At 36.9% G+C, this 14,715-nt stretch overlaps 1 protein-coding gene across 1 annotated transcript in view; it reads left to right on the top strand.

Annotated features, from left to right (window-relative positions):
- Nucleotides 1-14,715, top strand: part of ADAMTS6 (ADAM metallopeptidase with thrombospondin type 1 motif 6) — a 295,386-nt gene that overhangs the window by 260,801 nt on the left and 19,870 nt on the right. Inside the window, exon 21 of the mRNA XM_027606633.2 lies at nucleotides 7,435-7,639. Within this exon, the coding sequence (XP_027462434.1) occupies nucleotides 7,435-7,639 (205 nt within the window). The remainder of the gene's footprint in view (nucleotides 1-7,434; nucleotides 7,640-14,715) is intronic.

Genomic DNA, 14,715 nt, shown 5'->3' with positions numbered 1-14,715 from the left:
ATTGAGCTTCATCTTGCAATTGATAGTGTGTTACTTACAATAATAATCAGCATTATTTTTATCTTTTTTAATGGTATATAAAATAATGGTATTTTTTTTTAAATAATGGTATGTTAAATTCAGTAAAACACAGTAAATGGGTATGCAGTCGTATCTTTTCCAGATATTTATCCTAAAGGTCTAAAGACTCTTAATATGTTTTGGAAACATTCTGTAATGGAATATCAGAGCTTTAATTTGCTGACCCAGTTTTAAGTTCTGTCACCCTAAGTCATCCTATCTTCTGGGTGCTGGGCACAGGCATAGAGGTGGACTTCAGTCTCATTCTGTTGATTAATGTAGCAGTTACAGCTCACTGTAAAGGGAGGCACAAGCTTACGGCCCATTCATCTTAATGATGACTTTTTAAAAAATTTAAATTTAACAATATGGACCTGCTGTCAGTGAGTCACACTTTATAATCTGTAAGAACAGAAAGATTTCTGGGCTGAGCAAAAAACATGATTAAGGGCCCCTGGCTGACTCAGTTGGTAGAGCATGCAGCTCTTGATCTCAGGGTCATGAGTTCAAGCCCCACGTTGGGCGTAGAGATTACGTTTAAAAAAATTAAAAAGAAAAAAGACAGTGATTACATGAGAAAAGACAAAGATGCTGAAGACAAAGATACTGAGTTGATCATGATCTTTGTAGGGCTTTTGCCTGTTTGACAACTGCAAGACAGAACATGTGTGAATGGCATTTCATCCTTGTTTGAGAAATCAGGGTAACCATTATCTCCTTGGTTAACTAACTATCCCAACTTGAAATTAATAAGGAAAAGGAGTACACAAATGAATTTATATATCTCAAGCTCTTAGAACTGAAGAGGAAAGCTGTACATGCAGTTAACGACAGAGGAATCACAATAAAGGATTTAGGTCCCTAAGGTGGTTAAAGCAAGATGTGTTCATTATCTTTGTTTCAATGCAATAATGCCATATCAACTTTCATTTCCCAAAGTCAGTGTCTGTCCAGATATTTGAATCTTAAAGGGAGATATTCACTGCTTGTCTCTTGAAACAGTTTAGGGCAGTGACTACCAAACAAGGAGCACAAGGAATCTAGAGTGAAAGACGTTTTTATTCTAGGACCTTTATTTATTTTTTTTAAGATTTATTTATTTGAGGGAGAGAATGTGTGCATGTGCGAGAGAGAGTGAGAGAGCACAAGCACAAGCAGGGGGGAAGGGCAGAGGAAGAGAGAGAAGCCGACTCCCCCGACGGAGCAGGGAGCCCGAGGTGGGGCTCCATCCCAGGACCCTGGGATCATGACCTGAGCTGGAGGCAGACACTTAACCAACTGAGGCTCCCAGGCGCCCTATTTTAGGACTTCTAAAATTTCATGTTTCTTCTTTTCAGAATGTGATCATGATGTAACTAATTTCTTAAAATCCAGAAAGTATAGAAATATGACCTATGATGTGTATTACAAAGACATTTGATTTTTAAAAAATTTTTCTTCTTTCTGCCAATTATTTTTATAAATTTAACTCAAAAGAAATGGGAAAACTATATAAATTCTAAAAGCTGCATAAATTTTGTTCCTTCTCATATTTCCAGTAACTTTCAATATTATTTTCATATAACTGTACATCTCAACTAATCAAGTTAATTTCCTGACACTCAGGATTTTAAGTATTATGTTTGGTATTTGATCATCCATTTAAGACCTCTGAGTGGTCCTGGTCACAGCTGTTCTATTTTGGCTTCAACTTTTTTATTTGTTTCAGCTTAAATGCTATTTGAACGTCCTTTGAGATTGCAGTGGTTTGTCATTCCATGCCATGTATCGTGGGCTTGGATATTACATTGGAGTTGTTTTTGTATGTGTGTGTGTGTGTGTGTGTGTGTGTGTGTGTGTGTGTGTGTGTAGTTTAAGGGTAACTGACATTTGAATTAACATACATAATTAAAATTAAGTTTCCTATCTCCTTTCCTTTTGTAATTCTAAAATAAAAAGTTATTTATTAACTTTTTTTTAAGTTTGGAGGCTGAGCCACCCAGGCACCCCTGGATATTATTATATTAGAAACAATCTTTGATTATGTTATGGGGGAAAAAAGCCTTGATACCTAATTGTTGTTTTATGTTGTATTTCTTGGATTGCAGATGAGACTGAACATTGAAAAATTATGTTCAGTGGCCATTTGTATTTCTTTTTGCTTTTCGCCTCTATGGCCTAACCTATACCATTTTTCTACTGAAGTGTTTATCATTTTATTACTGATTTCTGTGAACTCTTAATGTATTAAGGATATTAATTCTTTACATGTTTCAAATATTTTTCCTGGTTTGTCATATATTTTCCATATTATTTATGGTTTTATGATCTATTTTTACTTATAGAAGTCTTAAAATATTACATAGAAAAACTATCAAACCTTTCTTTCTTTCTTAGGTATAATGTTTAGGAAGGCCTTATCCACTCTAAGACTGTACTTTCAAAGTTTCTTCTTTTTTTTTTTAATGTAAACTTTATTTGAAATATATTTGCCTACTTTGAGGAAGGGATCTATATTTATTTTCAAATTCCCAGTACCATTATTAAAAGTCCAAGTGGTATTTTTAAATCAGAAATTATCTTTTTAAATAATGAAATACTTCAAATGTCTCTTAGTCATATTGGAGACTTTATAAGGAAGGTATGGAAGAATAGAGGGCAGTAAGATTTATCTTTATGCTTTATAAAGAAAATGATGGGACTAGGAAGAATAGATGAAAGAGACATTGGTAGAGAAATATTAATAGTAAGTTTATGTGGAAGACCTTGAAGGGCAGAGGAAGCCTTGCTGGGGAAAAATTAATGTGCTCATAGCAGCAACTCTTTTGTGGGAAACAGTATAGTAGTCAAGATGGTAAGGTGACTAAGGACAGGAAAGAAACAAGAATTCCAGAGGCATTGAGTGAAAATGGTGGGATTCCTGACAAAGGCTTAAATAACTGGAAAAAGGAAAAGGGAGGGGTTGATATAAAGACCATGACTGATAGGAAGCTAGTGCCCCACCATGAGAAAAGGAAGTAATGCTGAGTTGGAATCCAAAGAGAATGACCAAGAGTTCAGTTTTGACCATGCTATCTTTCTATGGCAAGAATGTTTCTATATATGGTCCCATGTGAAGAATTCTTGGATAGTGAATATTATTCCTGTATAATACTGTGGTTTTTAAAGTTGTGAAAATAAGTGGGGTGAAAACAATAGAGTATTATACATTGTGATAATACTGTGACCACGAACTAAATAACATTTTTTTAAGCAACTGCAATGTGAAAGGCATTGTGCTTTGGGAGAAATGGCTCCCTTGCCTAAGGATAATGTAATTGGGTAAATACATATAAAAATAACTATAGTTTAGGCAAAATATGTTAAGCACAATAAGAGAGTTATAAACAAAAGTGCTAAAGGATGCTTGGGCTGGGGAGAAATTTTTGCTTGGGGATTAGTTTTTATTTAATAGTATCTTTTATGATATAATGTTTAACAATTATATTGAGTCATTGTACCTCACCCAAGGACAACTATAATCTGTTATTTTGAGTTTAGAGGAAATTTCATCAGAGTCCTCTGTAAAATTCCAGAATTTAAGAGCTGGGAACAATCATAGAAGTCATGTAGGCCACCTCCCATCATGATGTGAGTATGCTAATCTCTGGTGATGTTTTCTCATTGGACACGCATCACTGACATTGTAAGTTACGAATCAAATGTCTGGTGGCACCTGAATACTTAAAATACTTAATACTTGCTTGTTTCATTGCCACAATCTTAATTGCTGTAATTTCAGAGATATTTATTACATTCATTTTTTTTTTCAATTTAGAAAAATCTCAGCTGTGAAATGTCTAGGGCATAGAGGCTTATACTTGATATTAGTTTTACTCTCCAATTAGCTGAGGAATGAGCAGATTTTCTTTTCTTTTTTACCAACTTAATGTTTAGCAATTTTTTCTAAAACCTATTTTAAAATCTAACAAAGTTCTAGTATCTTTGTAAGTAATTAATAGGTTACGTATTTGAATCTCTCTTTGAGTAAAGATGTTATTGTGAGATTATGAAGATTTTTAAAAAATTTTGCTATGTTGCATTTATTGATAATCAGATGCTTGACACTAGGACAAAGGCTGGGAAATCTAGCTCTTTTTTTTAATCCAAACATCTAATATCAGTTTATTTTCATATGTTCTGCCATTTCCCTTTAAGTTAAAAAGCAAAAATAATATCCCGCTTTTATGCTCGGTTCTTTCTTCAAACATTCTGGTTAACCTAGGTTTGGGAAAAATTTCTATAATGTCTCCCTTGTTCCCTGCCCCCAATAATATTCTTGTTTGTCCTATTAATGTACAGACACTATGGGTCAAGATTACACAGTCTGCACACACCACTCTTATTTCAGACACTCAAACATGAATTCCACTAGTTGTTAATGTCTAACGGATATGAAGACACTTGTGAGGATGAAGACAATTTGATCACTGGGTGTTGGGAAGAGCTCAGAAAGAAGCATTCCTAGTATTGTTCAGACTGTAACAACTCAGCCATTGATATTTCCAGAGAGAATTTTCGTGTTCATATTCTTACCACCAAATCTAGAGGAGGAATTAGGAAGAAGGTCATCAGATGGTCAAATACAATGGGAAGAGTGAAGGTGAAGGAAGTCGTATGTCTTAAACTGGACAGAGGAATAGAGAAAATGAGATGAGTAGATGCAGTGGCAAAATTGCAAAACTATTTAAATAACTCTGGTGTGATTTAATCCTTTAGAGAGACATGGGAAGGGATGATTTGGTGAGCAATAAAGATGCAACAGGGACTGAAATCAGAGTTCAAGTCAGAAGGGAAATTGGGAGGGTGGTTAATACTTCTACTTTCATACATTCCAAATTAAATACTAGACTGATACATCTAGACTAAGAGATGGTTGGCAATAAAGGAGAGGACAAAGACTAAAAAGGCAGAGGTGGACCTGACCTCGTGCAGCAAAGAACAGCAACACCTCCTGAATCACTGCTGTTACTCTGGGCACCTGTGTTTAATTTGAAGGCCTCCATCCCTCTTACAGAGACCTAATGAGATCATGGCTGGATGTGGTATGACTGGACTTTTTGTGGCTGAGTTCTACACATTTCTGTTTTATCCTCTAATCTTGGTGATGAAATCACTGTTGCGAATTGAATCAGAGTTTCACTATGGCTGGCATGCAAGTTATTATTCTCAGTACACATTTTCCTCTTTACCAAAAATGGTACTAACAACTTGGGATCATGTTCATCTGTGGAAAACAAAATGGAAAGAATATGAAAATCACTTTAAATCTCCTCTGGAAAATGACTTAGAAAAAAAATTAATATCAGATTCTCAGGATTAAATTATCATTCTTTAAGTGAATTTTAGGTTGAAAATTTTTAAGTTTTGGAAAGACGTATGCTAAGTTTGAGAAACTGGTTAATTACAGTATTTCTAAAAGCTGGTTTCCCTCTATAACTAAAGATAATACAAATAATAATGAACAAAGGCGGTTGTTGCCTATTTGGCTAACTACAGGCTCGAATGCGGAACCTAGGATTCTGACTTCACTGAGATGTTATCTGTCCCATATAAAACTGGCACAATTAACTAGAGAAATTTGTTCTTAAGCTTTCATACTCTTCTGTCTGGAGAGTCTCTTACCTAAGAGTATGAGCATATCCACTGAGGATAGTTGCATAATTTATAATCACGGATTGAAGAAAATGACTTGTGACCTCATGCTTGTGAACTAGGTCCTACTATTTAGCAGAGTTAAAAATGAAATTCAGTGGAGACAGTAACTGCTGGGGAATCTAGTCCTAGTTTCAACATTGCTCTTTTCGCGATTTTGAAGAAACATTTTCCTCACACTAATCTTACTTCATCTTCTATAAAACAAAGTGCAATGCCTTGAATATAGTCGGCATTCAGCATATATTTATGAAATTAAATGCAATAATATATCAATCAGTACTCTGGTTGGAAATAACACAACTTAGACTTTAGCTACTTTCTGCACAGAAGAGGGTCTGTTGGTTTACTTAACAAAGCTGAGGGAAGGACAACAATGGATCTCATTTAAGGAATGGCTCCAGGACTCAAACACCATCAGGGCTCTCTAGCTCCTCTGCATTCTTTCACATCAGCTAATTCCACTTGACAGGGCACATGGCCTCCAGCAGCTCTTATATCTTTATGCACTTTTGTGACAAGAAGGGAAAGTCCCCCTTTTGCTCTAGTGGAGACAGAAAAATTTTAAAGCCAAATTCTCATTGGTCTGATTTGTATCTTGATTCACACTTTTGGACCAAATAATGTGCCTCAGAGAGTGAGTTCTGCAGAAGTTTCACATACATACACACATGCACATACATATACACACCCTGAAATTACATATATATGAAAGTTCATTGATGACGTTAGGGAAAAAGAGTGGTTCACCTATAAACGTGAAACACGTTCATTTTGTTTTTGGTTTCTTCCCATGTTAGCTGCGTAGAAGCTGTTTTCAGGAGCAGAGGGATCAAAACAAGGGACCTCCATATTTTCACAGAGCTGGCTCAGGCTTTGCTCTTAGTGCAGGTGTTTAAAGACTCCTGCATCTTCAGGATGGATGCCTGGGCTCTCTCTGCCCCATAAGCATAGTAAAGGCCTTCTATCTTCTGCAGGGCCTGACATTCATTTCTGAAAATCAAAAAACAAATCCCTAGCTCCTTTAATGTGGTTTTAGCACAAAATCCTTGATTATAGGAGAAACTGCCTCAATGTGATAATAAATAAAGCTACTGTTTCTTGTTTGTTGGGTATCAGACACAAAATTAGAAGCTTTCAGTGGTGTCCTAAAGCAAGCTAACTGGCTCCTGAAATGCCGTTATTAGCATATCTTCTCTTGATATGTTCAGCATGTCAAGGTTGTAAGTTGAAATTGGTGATAGGTATTCACATCACAAAATTGGTAAATGCAACAAATCAAGACCCCTGCCCTCCCATAAAGAGCCAGTTGTTAAACACTTAACCAGCACATGACCGGGAGCTTCATATTTATTACTTAATCCTCATGACAATCTCATGATTTATATTGTTATCTTCATTTTAAAAATTAATTTAGAAAAGGGGAGATATCAATGTGGTTAAGAACATATGTTGCATTACTTGTTTGGACCTGACTTCTGTCTGCTCCAAAGCCCACACACTACAATTGGAAGGCAGCTGACAGTGTGTTATCTTTTCCTTAGCAGCTCTTCCATTGGTCATTTGTCACATCAACCAACACTGAAATGTCAGCTCTTTTAGGAAGAGAATGTCCATTGATGAAAGTGCTTTTACTCAGCTCAAAATCTCTGGCTACACTGAGGAAATGTCTTTCTGTGTTTCTTCCACTTCTTGCTGCAGGTGGTTCATTGGGGATTGGTTGGAGTGTAGCAAGACTTGTGATGGTGGAATGCGCACCAGGGCAGTGCTCTGCATCAGGAAGATTGGACCTTCCGAGGAGGAGACACTGGACTACAGTGGTTGTTTAACACACCGGCCTATCGAAAAGGAGCCCTGCAACAACCAGTCATGTCCACCTCAGTGGGTAGCTTTGGACTGGTCAGAAGTAAGGAAACCTGAGGCTGTATGTTCTGAGATCCAAAGCATTTAATACTAAGGACACCTAAGCACGTGAATGCCTTAGAACTCAACAAGTAGGGACTCAATAACAGTAAATTTGGTCCTGTTTTTTTTATTGCTGCTTGTCAGGAAGTAAGGTTTTTTGGGGTTAGGGAAATCAACGAGAAACTAGACATCAATTTGATTAAAAATTAACCTAAAGTGAATTTGAAAAAACATAATAGTGAGTACTCATGTAAGTGGTTTTTCTCCTTCTTTGCTATTCTTGAGCAGCAAAATAAACTCAGAATTAGTGATATATCTTTTTTCCCCACACAATGTTGTAGCCTAACTACGTAATTCATACATATGAATATTTATCAATTTTTAATCACTTATTAGATATCTAAATATGTTTTAATTGCTTCTATTGCATCTGGGGAAGAAACATGGATTTGAGGGTTATAATATACCAGAAAGTCAAATTCAGATTTTATCATTACCTCTGCTTATATGATCAGTGAGGGAGACCTAAGAAAATGTTTTTCTGACATACATGTGTATAAAAGAGCCTAAAACAATCCAAAGGACTCAGAAAAATGGTCCTATGAAAAATGAGGTAAGGGGTAGAGTTAATTCTTGACTCCTCATTCTGCCTGAGACATACACATATAAACACCATACCCTTCCACATTTCCCAAAGAAGAGTTAAATTCTTCCATAGTGTTGGTAAATATTAAAAAGAATGAGTACCTGGCTATATAACTAAAGGTCATTCTTCCAATTTAGCAAAACAGGATGCATTTCCTGCTGGAAGCATTGTGGTGCTTGCTTTGTGTATTTCCTATAGACCTCATAAGTTTGAAATAAATAAATAAATAAATAAATAAATAAATAAATAAATAAATAGAAAACATACATTGTTCTTTAGGAACTCCCTGGATGTAACTTTTCCCCCTTTGAATCTTACTGCTAGAGTGGCCTTATTTTACTAGAGGCATGGGCGTAAAAGAAGGACTGTGTTTAAGATGGTACATGGAAATGGGAGATTCTGATCAGTTGTGGTTACCTATGGAATCTGTGGTGGGATTGGGAGTGTTCTTCCAAGTTTCCTGGCCAAACTCCAGCTTCAGTAATTACATCTGCCTACCTAACTTTTGTGTTTCAATCAAATGTAGAGATATTCTTGGTATTATTCACTGGATGGTTATGGAAAACCGTAGGAACTCTTCTGTTCCTTAGAAGTGGGTGGATTAACTCCTAAATTTATTTGGAAGATAAAACCTACTGATAAAGAATAGACATTCTACAGAGTTTTACATATGTTGGTAATTATTCTACCTGAAATTCAGTGCCCAAGACCCTCATAGAAGTTCATAAATATTGAGAATGATGACAAATTTGTTATTGGAAAATCATAATGGAAGACCTGACATTTGCCTTCTTCAGTTTTAGGGTTTAGGTCAAGCCCCTACGTCTAATTTAGTGCTAACTAAACACACGCACTATGAATAATACAAAGGAACACTGTAAGCTTGGGAAAGTAAATATCCATGAAACAACTAGAAAATAATATAAGGTAGTGTTAAATAAAATGGTGGATTGTGAGGTATAAATGTATAAGTGATATAGAAATTTAGAGCTGAGAAGTTCAGAATAGACTGAGGTAGGATCAGAGAGCTTTTTACTTGATGGGAGTTAAACTGAATGTTGGAATATGGGATATGAAATAGGGAAGAGAATAGAGAAACTGGAGAAGATATTCCTGATGGTAGGATAGTTATTTATTCAGTTACTTATTGAACAACTGAACAGAAACACAAAGATCTTATGGTGAAAGTAGGGTGGGGAAGAGGGTTTGTTTTAAAGAATAAATGGAAAATAAGATCGAGTAAAGTAGTAATAGATAATAAGAAGGATTGAATACAGAACGTTATATGCATCATCTTTCTACCAAAAGTGGAAAAAAGTAGTTAAGTTCATAAGCAGAAACAAGAAGAAATTTCTGCCAAGCATGAAAACACTAAAATCACATGCACAGATTTCACATTGATCTCTTGATCTAAACTTTTCTATGTCATATTTTTATTTTAACATAAAACAAATATAATCACCTTGAGAAACATGGCATATGTATATTTATTGTATGTTTCCATTTCAAATACCATTTTAAAGTTTTCTTCTGAAATCAACCTCATATAGGTTGTAATTACCCTGCCCTTCGAATTCTGATTCTTGTTTGTTTGTTTGTTTTTAGAGAGTGAGAGAGTGTGCACGTGTGTGTGCGTGTGGGGCAGAGAAGGGCAGAGGGAGAGGGGGAGAGAGAAGCAGAAGCAGGCTCCACACCCAGTGCAGAGCCCTACGTGGGGCTCCATCTCAGGACCCTGAGATCATGGTCTGAGCCAAAATCAAGAGTCAGATGCTTAACCGACTGAGCCACCCAGGCACCCCTAGAATTTTGATTCTCATCTATCCACTCGTAGAGGTGACTTGTTCAAATAGCTCTGAGAGGCTCTTAGGCATTCCTGGAGGCTGCCTAAAGAAACATGAGTAAGTTAGGTGGGTTTTAATCACATTTCTGCTACCTTCAAGATAGCCAAGTCAGGGGCACCTGGGTGGCTCAGTTGGTTAAGCATCTGACTCTTGATTTCAGCTCAGGTCATGATCTCTGGTTTGTGAGATCAAGCCCTGCATGAGATCAAGCCTGTGTGAGCTCTGTGCTGAGCACGAAGCCTACTTAAGATTCTCTCTCTCCCTCTCCCTCTGACCCTCCTCCCACGCACCCCAACCCCCACAGCAGCTCGCATGCGCACGCTCTCTCAAATAAATAAATTAATAAAAATAAAAATAAAAAAAAGCTAAGTCAAAGCTTAGGAGAAAGAAGTAGTGCGGGGGTGGGGGGGTGTGGTATGCACATGTTGGGACTACAGCTTCAAGTAAAGTAAAGCATTGGTGGCTGTTGTCTCCCCACAGGCAACCAGAGAAAACTGATCAGGGGTAAGCCTAGGTCAAGAAATGCTGCCATTATCATCGCAAAGATTCTAGTTGAACACTATCTGTACCATCATCTTTATTCTTTGGGTCTTTCTCAGGAGAAAGGAGCTAAGTTTTATGCCATACAGTCTTTCCTATTTGTTTTCCAAAGGAGTGGTCCACTCTCACACTTCCATTTCCTTACTCTTCTAGGAAGCCCACTTCTTCTCTAGATGGGTTAAAAATAACGAAAGTAAATAACATTAAGTGAAATAAATGTCTGAGTAGCTATGGAGACCAAAGTGAGAACAAGGAGCCTGTTCAGCCTAGAGGAAAGGAATACCTCCCACTAATGAAAAGAGGAGGTCCTAGCAGCGGAGCAGGGAATGTTCGATCTTTTTTAGTTAACTGCTACAAATATTTCACACAATATTCTTTTGACACGCCCCTGGAAACTTCCCTCCTTTTTCTGCCCCTTCCCCACTGCCAACTATCAGCTGTCTGAGCTTTGCTAATCACAAGGGTGAGGTTCAACTGGTGAAAACATGTTGCAGCAAGAGGAATGTACACTTTGACCTTTTCCTTTTCTTTGCTGGCCGCTCTAATATAAAATTTCCATTGTTCCAAAGCCAGGAACCGTTTTTCGTTTTCCCCATCAGTGAAACCCACCCGGTGTTTATGGCAAAAGAAAAAAAAAAAAGCCAAATTGCCTTGGTGGAAAATGGCTCTTCAATCTTTTGTGAAACTAATGAAGCCACGGCTCCCCATTTCCTATAATCTAGCTTCACTCTTGGGATCACCCGTGCTATGTTGGACTTAAATCGTTTTTTCTTTTTGCCCTCTCTTGGCAAATAACTTTTAAAAGCATTGCTGCATACTGTGGATGGGCTCCAGCAATCCTAAGCCATTCTTTTGATGTATTGGAATAGTTTCTTTTGACTCCCACAGAGTAGCCACTGAAAAAGGTCTGTTTCTTGTACTTACTCTGGCATCATACTCAATTGCTTTTATAGGACTTACATTCAGGTAGCATTACCTAAGAAGGAATGGGGGGGGGGGCGTTGGAAAGAATGGAAAACCTACCTACAGGGGACTGTGCTTTGTTTTCGAAGACAGCTGTGACATCACCTGGCTTATTCCTAGGTTCTACTCTGGTGCTATAACTAAGTGAATTAAACCTACCTCTCTGGAGAGAACTCAGTCTACCCCTAAACTGTTAACATTTCTATCCTTTACAAGTGAGAGCCAAATTGTTTTCCCTGGTGAGGTTTCAAATACTTTTCTCTGCAAAATATGTTTTTGCTTTTTAATCATTGATCACTAAAGCTAATGCATAAATGCATCTCTCATAAAAATTACCTCCTATATCCCACTGAAGGTGAAAACACAAACCAAATGTTCTGGTCAGATTTTAAAGTATTGTAAAATTTTGATTATATGAATGATTAGGAAAAATAGGTATTTACCTGCAATAAAGAAAAATAGGGAGAAATAATTTTACTAAAGAATGGATTGTCCACTGAAATAGTATCTTCCTATAACATATATAATAGTATCTTCCTAAATGTTGCCAGTATGGAGAACTAATCATAGCTTAAAATACTAAAATTGAATTTCCTATCTATCCTGCATGTTTTTGCCTATCTCCCTAAAGTCAGAAGTACTCTTCTTTTCATACTTTATCTCAATTTATTTTTTAATAATTATTTTTATTTTTTTTTTTAAGATTATTTATTTATTTATTTATTTGACACAGCGAGAGAGGGAACACAAGCAGGGGGAGTGGGAGAGGGAGAAGCAGGCTTCCTGCCGAGCAGGGAGCCCGACACGGGGCTCGATCACAGGACCCCAGGCTCATGACCTGAACCGAAGGCAGACGCTTGACGACTGAGCCACCCAGGCGCCCCTATTTTTTAATAATTAATTAGTATTTCTTGTGTGTTCTCATGACTTTGTTTCTGCTGATGCTCAGAGCTAATGTGTGGATCAGAAGGCCTGGGATTTAGTTCCCGCTCTACCTGTAATTTATTGTGAGAATGAATGGGATGCACTTGGATGTTTATAGCTATGCTTTCATCTAAAAAAATGAACTAAGTATTCCATATCTAATTGTTACTAATGAATTTTAGTGTGTGGTAAAAAATACGTAAAAATCTACCCTTTATGGGGGCAGAGACCAATGTTATTTCTGAAGAATGCTCCGAAGCACTTATAATTAAGTTAATATCTATTAATCATATACATAATCATGGCTACATCTTGCTTGCCTAAAATTTCTTGTTTTTTTAGATAGTTAAATAAAACTGGAGCTGTCGGATGGATAAACATATTTATCAGAAGGCTAGAGAGATGAAATGTAGGCTGTATAAAGCAGAAGGAAGAAGTAAAAATAAAAACAAGCTGAGGGACATCTCTGCTTGGACATCTCTGACCTAAGGTCAAAATAATTTGCCGGATAGAGTTCTCCTCGAATGAAGCTGGTCTAAGTGGCATCCCTATGCCTTTACTGTTTTTTTTCACAAGGAATTTTTAAAAATTTAATTTTTTAAAAAAGATTTTATTTATTTCAGACAGAGAGAAAGAGAGACCATGAGCGGGGAGAGGGGCAGAAAGAGAAGCAGGCTCCTGGTTGAGCAGGGAGCCCGATTCGGGGCTTGATCCCAGGACCCTGGGATCATGACCCGAGCCGAAGGCAGATGCTTAACGACTGAGCCACCCAGGCGCCCCTAAACATTTAATTTTATAATCTCCCTTAAGAAGTACAATATTTGCAGAGAGCAGAGTTGAGGCTTTGGCCACAGACATGTAGTATTTGTGGCTAGATCTCCAGGGGTCAGGGCTGGTGTATTTATTGAATCAGAAACTGGCAGAAATGTAGTTTTCAGTCATTCATTATTTCAAGAATCCGGTTGATTATCTCTACTTCTAGTGCTATGGGTTGGAATATCCTTAGCTTATTTAGTGGAGTTGGGCTGTAATTTTCTAAAATTATTTTTTGCCTCAGTAGAAGTTGTCATTGTATGCTTAGTTTTGTGTATAATCGCATGTTGTCCCACAGAGAGTTTGTATCTCTGTACATTTACATTTCAGAGCTTTGTTCTGGTAGAAACTTGCTATCTGGATTTATCTGTAAATCTTTCTCAGTGCTTCAGTTTCTCACCTGTAGAGTGGGTGTGAAAATAGTACTTCATAAGGTTTCTGTGAGGATCAGGTAGAGTATGACATGCAAAGTATTTACAACACTGCCTGGTGCTTAATAAATATTAGTGTTGCTTTCTCTTTTTATTCTTCTCCCTGTTAATGCCAGTATTATTTGTTTTGGTTTGGTTTTGGTTTCCTGGGCACTTCTAGACACAAATGAATGAATTGTCTATCATTGCATTGTCTGGCTCCGCTAATTGTAAGCAGGACTTTGGCATAGGCTCTTAGCAAAGACTGCTAGATATTACCACATTCTTCAAATAATAGCAGGAGCTTCTTGCTACTGGAAAAAGATATCCAAATAAGGGAAGAGCATATGTCCCCAGCTTTAATATACATATATATGCTTTTAAAATGTAAAGGGAGAGGGGAATGGCACAAGTGTATTTATTAGTAAATGTTGCCAATATGGAGAACTAATCATAGCTTAAAATACTAAAATTGAATTTCCTATCTATCCTACGTGTTTTTGCCTATCTCCCTAAAGTCAGAAGTACTCTTCTTTTCATACTTTATCTCAATTTATTTTTTAATAATTAATTAATATTTCTTGTATGTTCTCATGGCTTTGTTTCTGCTGATGCTAAGAGCTATAGTGTGAATCAGAAGGCCTAGGATTTAGTTCCTGCTCTACCATTTGCTATCTGTTTCACCTTAAGTTGCTTAAGCTTTCCTTATCTGTAACTGTTCTCAAAAACTTGTATGAGAATAATGTATTTGAAGGTGTTTTGTGAACTGTGAAACGCTAATGAAATGTCAGGTTAGTAGTGTTATTATTGATGATAATATTAAGCATTAAGAAAGTGACAGAAATCCTCTAAGGCTTTGGCTTCTAACACTGGTGGATGGTGGAGGAGACTTGGGGCGAAGTCAGGAGGACTAAACACAAGTGGGCATGCTCAAGAAACT

Source organism: Zalophus californianus, chromosome 5 (genome assembly GCF_009762305.2).
Source record: "Zalophus californianus isolate mZalCal1 chromosome 5, mZalCal1.pri.v2, whole genome shotgun sequence".
NCBI lineage: Eukaryota > Metazoa > Chordata > Mammalia > Carnivora > Otariidae > Zalophus > Zalophus californianus.
This window is presented reverse-complemented; position numbering and strand designations above follow the sequence as displayed.